Below are 10,185 nucleotides of genomic sequence, written 5' to 3'. Positions count from 1 at the left end.
CATCGCTCCTGTCATCTCTCGCATTATTTGACAACGAATAAAAGATCTTAAAATTAGTTAATTAGATGTTCAATTTTTCTTTTTTTTTTTTTTCCTTCGCGTTAAAGTTGCATCCGACTCACGCGTTAAAGTCGCATCCGACTCACGCGTTTATCTGCGATTAAAAAAATTAAGAAGTTTCGTAAATCTAAAAGAGAAGAAATTATGGCGACTAATTTGCTGATGAATCCTGTAAAACTGCGCTTTTACAAAGAGAGATACGAGAGAGAGAACAAATTGGCAAGTGTGCGAGAAACGTTCACGCCTACTATCCGAACGAAATCGTTGACCGGCAAATTTTACGCGAAACACGACGTTATCCCACCGTGGGACGTTCGAGAAGACGACATCAATTTGATGAAACGGCAGGAGATGACACCTAAGGATCTCTATTCGTTTAGACCACCGGCTGTGAACATGGAGTAAGTCAACGAGAGGCACGCGTATGAAAAGATTTCTCAATGACAAGTTATTTGTGTGTCAGATATGGCTGGTTTCCCGCACCGCTGATACCTATCACGAAAGATCCGCGATTACGCTTCTCCAGGAAACAATCGGATTTTATAACGCACGAGCTTGCAGGCCGGAGACTGGGGGGTCCACCAGAAAAGAAATTCGCCGGCGTACCGTTCAAATTATGAATATTCGAGATATATTGTACGATTTGAAATAAAGCATCAGCGTTGAATGCGTACTCGAGGAGTTTTGTCTAAATTTTGGAAAAGGTCGACAGCAAGATATACCGATCGTTTGTGCCGGCTGAACTTTGAAAGAAAATTCGATACATTGATTCGAGCTTATGTTGTGTACCGCCGTTTCATGGCAACAGATACTCTTTCGCAAGATGGCATAGGTTCCTAAAGTATACGCGTGCGTTTTTAAATTGAGACGTGGTTCGGGAAGCGAAATCCGGCTGCGCGAATACACGAGGCGGAAAAATTCGTAAGTCACTGTGGCCCATCATGATTTTGCCGAAGCAAAAAGTGATTATTTTCAAGATTCAGCGACGATGCTGTTAACCATATGATCAATGTGTCAAACTGTCATTGGAAATGGCAGGCAGGGCTTTCCGCGTTAAAGTACAACTGGACGTACATGCAGTACGTGTCTCTCTTAGTCGACTACTAAATATATACTTGCACACAATTCTCTCTCGTATGTATTCAGGTGAAAAGAGCTTTTTTTCTCTCTCTCTTTCCTAACTAGGTAACGTGCCCCGGCGTTTGGCTATGTCCCAGTGGCAAAGTGGCTCTGCAAATAGACGCTCTCGATTTCTACGTGGAATCTCGCAGATTAAACCCGATTTTTCCGCTGCTATTCCATGACAAGTTTATCTTTAGCAAGATTTTCGCTGGAATAACTTCCTTGGCGGACTTGCAGCGCACTTTAGAGCGGGAATTTCTGTATGCGGAACTAAAACAGTGGACGACACCGGCACACCGTCCAGGCATCGCCCTGGCCACGTTCGAGATAAATCTAGCGGATTTACTATACCCCGCGTCGTGCTTCAAAGGTTTACTGGCCGGAGTTGACGTAGATCTGTTGATGGAGCCCACCAAGTGCTTTCCCGTACGTCTCGCTTTCACCTTCGGTGCTTTGTTTTATTATAAGATTTTTTTGTTTGCATATTTTACAGGGTATCATAGCGCCTAAAATCGAGGTTTCCACCAAAACGATTGTCGAGGAGGTGTCGGGCTCCTTTGACACAAGTATGAGCAAATGTTATGTCGTCAATCCAAAAATGATTAACTCTAAGGTACTTCATAGACGAAGATCGGCGACACGAATGCATGACGTTTATTATTTCTTTTTTTTTTCTCACCCTCTTTTGTATATTTAATGTTGGGGTTTCTGTGAATTTATAAATTTCAGCAAACGACATGCGGGCAAAGAAAAAAACCAATCAAAGGTATTATCAGGCAACGAAAAGTCTGTCACACTAAACCGAGGTCTCAGAGTTGCCGACCGTATGTTTTGTTATATACGATATTTTTATATTATTAACACATTAACAACAATACTAGGTATCTTATTTAATCCTATGATAGATATCGTCAGAGACCTAGCAGTGTTGACGATTCTCACCACTGTGATACCACTTGTATTAGAAACCATTACGCTGATCAGTGTTATCACTCAGTAAAGAATTCTTCATGTATTCGAAAGCAAGCCAAAGCTGCCATGATATGCGATAATAATAATCATGTTATGGACAATTGTCCAGTTTGTTTAAAGTATAATTGTTATTTTTCTAAATGTTACGACGATTCGGACGTAGTCAGAAACTATATCGACGTCAAGCGTCGATATCACAAACATTTGTCCGATACCGGAAAATTCTGCTGCATTTGTGAACCGTCCGATTCGCGAGAGGAAGCGACGATGTCATTGTGAGTTGATTGAAAAAAAAAATCTGTATGTGTGTGTATGTGTGTGTGTATGTTTCTCGAACTCTTTTACATTAATGTCATGTCGTTACAGATTACAATATAAAATCAGGAATTTTCAGAAAGCTAAAGAAAAATTATGCGCTGCTGAAGCTATGGAGTAAGTGAATGAAATTATGCGAAATTATATCCGAAAATTGAACATTTTGATATATTTACATTTTACAAATATTATTTCAGTACTGAGGAGCGCGATCCGAGTTGCGAATATACTCGGGATCACTCCCGAAGTTATGAGTTTTACAAGGATCTAGAAAAATTTTATAAAAGAATGTATAAGCAAGCAAAATTACGAGCGCGGGAAGTCGACGATTGATGTCGAAAAAAAATTGTCATTGTTTAAATTTCTCTAATCTTTTTTAAAATTTTTTATATCGTAAAATTTGATACATGTCGACTGAACGTTTTATATACACAATGTTTGACAAAGAGATCTCACTGAGAAAAGACTAGTGATTAATTAAAATAATTAATTAACGTAAGCTGTGTGTAAGTGTCAATAGAAATTGTTCGATGGTTAACATTTCTTCAGAGATACTGTAATAGAGATACGAGTACAATACACGGTGTGTTCTTTTCTTTACCGAAATAACAGTTACTGCGTGAAATAAAAATGGAGAAATTAATTACATACGTAAACGATGAAACATGAAGTAACGTGAAGATGTGAAGAGTTTGGAATATATATATATATATATATATATATATATATATATATACAAAATAAGGGTAAAAGCTATTATTTCTCTTTCACGTTTTGTACGCTTGACGTCCGTCTCGATATGTTGGCGCGTCCGATACTCGAGTGCCACGTAGAGCGACGGATCTCCTCAAGAGCGCCGGCGTTCTAAGATGTAACCCACGACCCTGCGGAGTCCAGGCCTTTAATGAGAGACGTTTGTTTTCTACACCAGCGATCGCGATCCATCCTGCAACAAATGGCTCTCATAAAATTTAGAGTCACACGACGCGAATGTTTTAAAGCTTTTTATTTGTTGTAAGGAAAGATTACCCGCGCTAGACAGAACAACATCGGCAACTGATTCATTCTTCCCGATACCAATGACTTCCATCTCCTTTGATCCTAATGCAGGCCAATGTTTCAATCGATCCGGATCGCTCTCGGGTACGACGAACGCTTCCGTTTTGAGTAACTTATCGTATATACAGTCCGCGTCCGCGGTATTAGTTATAGTAACTGGCAATTCCCTGCTAGAGAATATCGTGCACCTACGTAACATTAGGAAAATCTTTCTCAATATACTTTTAAATATCTTTAATTTATTATATTATTATTCGATAATTATACGTGTGAGAAAATACCTGATAAAACTGTCACCCTCCAAGTAATCTAGTCTACCAATTCCGCCCAAAAATATCGTCTGCTCTGCTTGTAGAATAAATGTTCTAGGCGAGATTATCCTCGTTGGTAAAACTGACAAGAGTTCTGGTGTCGTTAACAGATCTAAGATCTGATCTGGTTGAATGGTGCCGGGGGTATCGTAACACCAGCGGCTGTACTTATACTCCTCCTTAGTTTCGTCAAAGCCAAATTGCTGCATATGATTCTTGTAGTTTTCTTCCGAGAACATATCGTTCTTCACCTTAATCTGGGATTTCGATTGAAATGTTCTACCAATGTGACCTAAATTCGGATATCATAACGTTTACTCTTTCACATAGTACACAATACAACGCAAATATTTTCGCTCAATTACGTGTGATAGTATATCGAGAATTGCTTGATGCAATACACGTACTTTGCAATGTAGCGTACTTTAAATTACGCGTCGCTTTGAACAGATTGCTTCTTGATATTTCTTCAGCACGTTTGTATTGTTGTTCCTGTCGCAATCGCATTGTTCTCAAATAAAGTCTCCATTTGAGGGGATTTAAAATGGGAAACTTTAGCAAGTTCAAAGTTGTTCCCGGCCATGGAGAGATGGTTGCGCGTTGTATAAGATCCACAGCCTGTACTTTGCAGTAATCGGACTGCAGCAATGCGTTAAACAGAGAGGACTTACCCACATTTGTACATCCAATCACATAAACGTCTCCTAAAAGAATTAAAAAAAAAATATATATATATATATATATATTTTAAATGTATAGTTTCTCTCTTCTTAAAATTAATTTTCTCGAATTGACATGCTTACCTTTATATTTCCACAGAGTATGTAACTTATTTATCAGTTCTTCTATGCCATAGCCAGTTTTCGCGGATATGAGAGCTACGTGCTTGATTTTCTCCTTCTTGATTCCTGTATTTTCCACAGCTTTTGACAGACATTCCTTAATGTGAGTGAAGAAGTGTGACGTGTCCTGAGGTAGTAGATCAATCTTATTTCCTACCACGAATACTGGCGTCAGGGGATGCAACACGCTATTTATCTCGGGCCATATGCTACACGGAAAATCCGTAAGGTCGACCATCAGGATTACGGCGCACTTCTTTCTTTTTATTACCTGCAGAAGTTTCGGATACTCGTCTGTCGATACTTTCACCTCCAACGTCGTATTATAGTATTTCATAAAGTGGCATCTCTGACAGATCATGATTCTCAGTTGCTTGTCACTCTTTTTCAAAAATAATTCCGAGGGCAAATAACCCGGCAGAGCGTGATCTTTACAATGTAATAGAGCACCGCATCCGCCGCAAGGTACGGAGCTAACATCAGAGTTGGGATCTGGAGTGCCGTAATTGCTGAGCCATATATTATCTTGCAAGCTGTCATCGTACTGCTCGACGTCGACCATCCAATTGAAGGGAACATTGGACAAATCTTTCCTGTCCAAAGGCTCCGTGTCAGTTTCCTCTAAATAATCCTTCAGAGCAAGCTCTTCACCTTCTTTGACAGCTTTTTTCTTCTCTTCCAAGAACTTATCGTACAGAGCTTTATACTTGTCGCTCAACGGTATTGAACGTTCATCAAAGTTACCCTCGTTCGAATCGTCCGACGAAGTATTCACCCTACTATATACATCTGTACTCGCGTATGGCATGTGTACAGATTTAGTAGACTTCGTCGGAGTCGGTTCTGCATGTTCTTCCTGCAGAGAACGACTGTCGTCGCTCTCATCATCTCTCTTGTTCAAGAGTATACTGTAGACGGGCTCGTTCATAAGCTTGTCAAACCGTGCCCAACTCTGAACACTCTCGGCCTTCTTCCTCAGCAAGAAACGGTTCATATAACTTTTCTTCACCTTCTCACAATCTAGATAGTCGCAATAAATCAATTTTTCTCGCAGTGCCTCGACCCTTGGATCGAGCGATGAAGCAGCATCCTTTCTTACATCGTACTTCGTAGAATAACCGAAAGTCTGAATTAGGTCCTTGTATCTGTTGCGACAGGTTCTCAAATGGCAATAAGTGTTACCCACATAATTTTTCCACGTCGTATGATTTGTGGAAATAATCAATTTAATGTTATTTACAGACAGCATGGTAAAAATAATCCACGTGCTTCAATGTGACATTATCGCAGGTACTTCGTTGAGAGATTAGATTTTGTGAATCTGAAAAATAAAATTACCGTTTATACGAATCGGAATATAATTATATAGTATAATAGAGAGAATTGAATAATTTACTTCACAATAGATGTTAAACAGAATTGTTTTTATAATCTAATGTATAATTTTGCACGTGCACCACTGTCGTGTAAAATAGAATGTAAATAAAGAGAAAAACTTGAGAGCCATCTTGGCTTGATTTCTCCACCTATATTTACTTTGTTGAACTACGTAGTCATTTTTCGACTGACGTAAAATACCGACTGATTTTTGGTGTGAATCTGTACTACATCCAAAAATCAGATAATAAAAAGAATAAAATAATGATAGAATAAAGTATAATTAATAAAATATTAAATTTAATTAATTAATTAATTAATTGTTAAAAGTAATAATAGAATAAAGTAAAAATTCATATTTTGGTCAAATAAATTGAACAGAATAATCTATAATAAAAACATACATACACATATATAATAAAATTTTATGCGACAAAATATTTTTGTGATAAAATATTAAATTACATTTAATAAATTAATTTGTTTAAAAATAATGATAAAGAGAGAATATAGTAAGAGAATATTTATCCTTCTCTCTCTCTTTCTTTCTTTGATAAAAGAGAAAAGACACAAATGTAATATATATATTAGGAATAATTATAAATAGTTACTATAGAAGAGATAAAAGAATATTTATTTAAAATAATATGACAAATTTTTATAATATACAGAGTTTTATTCAGTAAATGTATTTATACTCAATAAATTTCTTGTATATATATTTTTCACTATCGATTTATATTTAGTTATGTCTATAATTTATACTTGTACGTATGTTGTTCATAATAGAGATTCCTATTTTTCACAAATAATAATCTTTAACATCATTGACATAATTTTCCTGATGTATTTATTAATATAAATATAATAAAGAAGTAGAATCGTTGATATATATTAAGTCATAAGATTGCTTATTGTTAGATTTGATTAGATAAGTATTTTATATATTATATTTCGTAATCGCGTTTCACATACACTCTTTAAAGTACATTAAATAAATCGAATACAACAATATTATTTTAGGTAATAAAATTGTATATATTTTAGAATCACTCTTGATGTACATACTTTAACAGGTCAAATTTTGTCACGTAATATAGTGCGTGTTATTTTGTTTTTACGTGACAAGAGAAAGAGAGAGAGAGAGAGAGAGCGAGCACACTGTCCTTTGTCCTTGACGTCACGCGTTGAGTAGTAAGAGTGGGGGGAGCGCCGCGTACGGTGTACGTGACACGTGACCCGCGACAGCCGTAAGCCATTCATACCGAGTCTGGCAGGCGTAGCGTGCGCACGTGTCTTTACTTTGACGCCGGCGCCGGCACGTGCGTCTTGCGTATCGCTGTCACCTTAAGGTCGAGCGCCCTGTAAACGTTTCTCGCAACGATAATATGTATAATAATACTCCACGATAAATTTTAACGTGTTAAAATACGTCTAAAAAGATTCTGAAATATAACAAAATAATAACATTCGACCTCGGTGGGATATAGCGCGCTATTGTTCACATTCATCTCGGCTTTGTCTCGTAATCGCGATCGCGGTCGTGTTTTCGTTTATATAATTTTGATTTCGATCATTAAATTATTGTCGGAGATCGTATTTGACGCCGACTAAATGGGATTCTCTCAGCGTTGCTTTCCAGTGAAAAATGATTGAAAAAGATGTCGAATCGATGTCGTTTATCGGCATTTTTTCAATCGTCATTTTTTACTGGGCAACGTTTACATGCCTCAGTATCGCGGCTGAGGTGAATGCTAGTCGCGTAGGTAGACGAAAGGTTCGTGTATAGAGAGATACATGAACGCGCGCGGTTAATATTGAGCTAACGCTCGATAATCGATTGTTGAGAGCACGATTTGCTTCGACAACAGCTTTCGGTCCTAATCGATTAGATTAGGTCGATCGATTGTTGGAGTAAATCGTTGATGGGTCCCTTTTCTTGCACCGTCTACCAGCAATACGTATCACATTGAGGACGTCGACTAGAGGATTTAGATCATAATTTACATTAAAAAAATATTTTGATAGGTAAATCGATTTTTTAGATCTCTCAATTAAAATTTATCACTATTTTTTGTATCTGTTAAAATATTGTTTGTCACGTATAGAATTTATAGCAGCAATATTCTAGCAATATCTGCTGACAAATAATATCAGTGGCCAGTAATTGCAATAAGCAGCACAAGGAAAATAGTTATTATTTTTTAGTATGATTAGAGACTCTCAAACAACCGTATTACTTCTTTGATCTCACATAAAACACTGTGTAAAGTGCGTAAGGTCATGTAAATATCTCTTTAAGATTATACAAGAAAATATTTTTAAATATTAACGAAAAAGTATCTTACTTGTTGATGGAAATTAATATACGTACTTAAATAATTTTTGTTGTCCGTTTTAATTTATAAAACTTTTATTTATAAAAATATTTTTTCTCGAAAAGCATTTGAGAAAATTAATTGAGAAATTGTATATAATAGAAAAATATTCTATTGTAAAGAATTATTTCTTTGCAGTGATTTACTATATAAAATATAAGTGCAGCGTTTCAAAATAATTTATATTTACGCTCACCAAGAATTCTTTTTCTCATTTTCTCGACGTTATGGCTTATGTCTTAATCAGTGATACTTGCTCATACATTTTCGAGACATTCACGTAAATGTTAAAAATACAATATATGTTTTAATGCAAAGCAAAATATAATTATGATTTTAAACATGAGTTTGCAACTTTTTACACAAGATTCATCTCTCATCACCCACATTCAAAAAAATGATCTTGCAACTTGAACAAAAATTTTTTAGGTGTAAAAAATTCACTGAAACAGATAAATTATTAGCAACGACTGTGATATTGCATATATTTTGCACTTAATCGATTTAAATGACAGAGACAGAATTTATATCTGTACTATTAGTGTAATTTAGACGGAAAATTTTTCTCTGATGCCTATTTTTAAGGTCTATTGTCAAGGACAATTATATTTGTGATTAATATTTGCCAATGGGATCTAAATTTTCTAGAGGTATTGCTGCTATAAATTCTATACGTGACAAACGATATTCTAACAGATATAAAAAGTAGCGATAAATTTTAATTGAGACATCTAGAAATCTATCTACATTAGCAAAATATTTTTTTGAGTGCAATGTTTTCGATGCAAAACAATAATAGAAAGATCTCGCTTTATAGAAAGTGCAAATCTATTACATGTTGAATCATACAATTATAGACTTTGTTTTGCACCAAAACCACCATGCGATGTGGAATGGACCTCGCTTCTCACGGAAAGTTACAAACTCGTGTGGAACTGTATCATTATGAATTTCCTTTCGCATCGAATGCATCGGTCGGTATGGAATAAACTTCGTTTTACGCGGAAAGTTGCAAATGTAAAATTGTATATATGTAGATCTCGTTTTGCACTAAAAGCCCCGAGTGATGCAGGGCGAATCTCATTTCGCGCGGAAAACTAATAAATCTATGTAGAGCCTTTCTCTCACCCATACAATCTTTAACACACATTTACATTTATATAAGCACATAATGGACAATTACATAATTATCTCAAAAATTACACGAGATCGTCCATAAACATATGCAAATATCTTAATCATTAAGGATTAATAATATTTTAATATTATTTTTTATCTTTACAATATTGTATATTGTATATTTTCACAACATCCAGATCATCAAAGGTATGTTTGTTAAATTACATTTAATTGCAAATATTTTCAAAATTACCAAAATTTTTTCATATTTCACTGTAAAATAAAACTATAAATTTCAACTCCTTACCTCTTTTCTTTTTATTCTTCTTATTCTTCTTCACCTCTCTTCTCATTCAGAAAAACTTCCGCAGCTCTTCATAATTGCTTAAAACTATAATTCTATTCTACTTTTTTTTTCGTTATTTTACTCAAATTTTACTTAGATATCATTAAAAAAAGAAAGTTGCGAAATTATATGGCAAAACAACTTATCTTTATATTTCTTCTTCTCAATACTAGATTAACATATTTAAATATAATTTTTTTTTCGCTTTCCCATATATTTGGTTATATTTTAATCCATGCTTTTTTGCTAACGAAAAGAGCTACTCTTTCTAAATTGTCATAGTT

At 35.4% G+C, this 10,185-nt stretch overlaps 3 protein-coding genes across 3 annotated transcripts; 2 read left to right on the top strand and 1 right to left on the bottom strand.

The window, feature by feature from the left end:
* Positions 1–86: 86 nt before the first annotated feature.
* On the top strand, positions 87–690 carry LOC140671005 (uncharacterized). Its single transcript, XM_072901981.1, has 2 exons — positions 87–461; positions 524–690. Exons 1-2 carry the CDS (start codon positions 205–207, stop codon positions 678–680), a joined length of 414 nt encoding a protein of 137 aa, XP_072758082.1. The 5' UTR covers positions 87–204; the 3' UTR covers positions 681–690.
* A 50-nt stretch (positions 691–740) lies between these two features.
* Positions 741–2,802, top strand: LOC140671001 (uncharacterized). The gene is made up of 8 exons (XM_072901977.1): positions 741–981; positions 1,038–1,139; positions 1,246–1,608; positions 1,676–1,795; positions 1,912–2,006; positions 2,088–2,429; positions 2,521–2,586; positions 2,667–2,802. Exons 2-8 carry the CDS (start codon positions 1,092–1,094, stop codon positions 2,800–2,802), a joined length of 1,170 nt encoding a protein of 389 aa, XP_072758078.1. The 5' UTR covers positions 741–981; positions 1,038–1,091.
* Positions 2,460–6,234, bottom strand: LOC140670999 (nitric oxide-associated protein 1). Its single transcript, XM_072901975.1, has 6 exons — positions 6,078–6,234; positions 4,643–6,002; positions 4,247–4,543; positions 3,810–4,131; positions 3,499–3,716; positions 2,460–3,415 (listed from the first exon to the last, which is right to left on the bottom strand). Exons 2-6 carry the CDS (start codon positions 5,928–5,930, stop codon positions 3,237–3,239), a joined length of 2,304 nt encoding a protein of 767 aa, XP_072758076.1. The 5' UTR covers positions 5,931–6,002; positions 6,078–6,234; the 3' UTR covers positions 2,460–3,236.
* Between the last annotated feature and the right edge of the window lie 3,951 nt (positions 6,235–10,185).

This window comes from Anoplolepis gracilipes, chromosome 11 (genome assembly GCF_047496725.1).
Source record: "Anoplolepis gracilipes chromosome 11, ASM4749672v1, whole genome shotgun sequence".
In the NCBI taxonomy this organism is placed as follows: domain Eukaryota; kingdom Metazoa; phylum Arthropoda; class Insecta; order Hymenoptera; family Formicidae; genus Anoplolepis; species Anoplolepis gracilipes.
Note: the sequence above shows the minus strand (reverse complement) of the source record. Positions and strands in the feature narration are given on the sequence as shown.

What these genes read in the sequence shown, in the direction of transcription:
- LOC140671005 (XM_072901981.1), top strand. Translation starts at nt 205, where the DNA reads ATGGCGACTAATTTGCTGATGAATCCTGTAAAACTGCGCTTTTACAAA. An exon ending in CCACCGGCTGTGAACATGGA is followed by an intron (nt 462 to 523) that starts GTAAGTCAACGA and finishes TTTGTGTGTCAG; the next exon opens with ATATGGCTGGTTTCCCGCAC.
- LOC140671001 (XM_072901977.1), top strand. Translation starts at nt 1,092, where the DNA reads ATGGCAGGCAGGGCTTTCCGCGTTAAAGTACAACTGGACGTACATGCA. An exon ending in AGGTCTCAGAGTTGCCGACC is followed by an intron (nt 2,007 to 2,087) that starts GTATGTTTTGTT and finishes ATCCTATGATAG; the next exon opens with ATATCGTCAGAGACCTAGCA. An exon ending in GAGGAAGCGACGATGTCATT is followed by an intron (nt 2,430 to 2,520) that starts GTGAGTTGATTG and finishes ATGTCGTTACAG; the next exon opens with ATTACAATATAAAATCAGGA.
- LOC140670999 (XM_072901975.1), bottom strand. Translation starts at nt 5,930, where the DNA reads ATGCTGTCTGTAAATAACATTAAATTGATTATTTCCACAAATCATACG. An exon ending in AAAGTACGCTACATTGCAAA is followed by an intron (nt 4,132 to 4,246) that starts GTACGTGTATTG and finishes ATCCGAATTTAG; the next exon opens with GTCACATTGGTAGAACATTT. An exon ending in GAGGGTGACAGTTTTATCAG is followed by an intron (nt 3,717 to 3,809) that starts GTATTTTCTCAC and finishes AATGTTACGTAG; the next exon opens with GTGCACGATATTCTCTAGCA.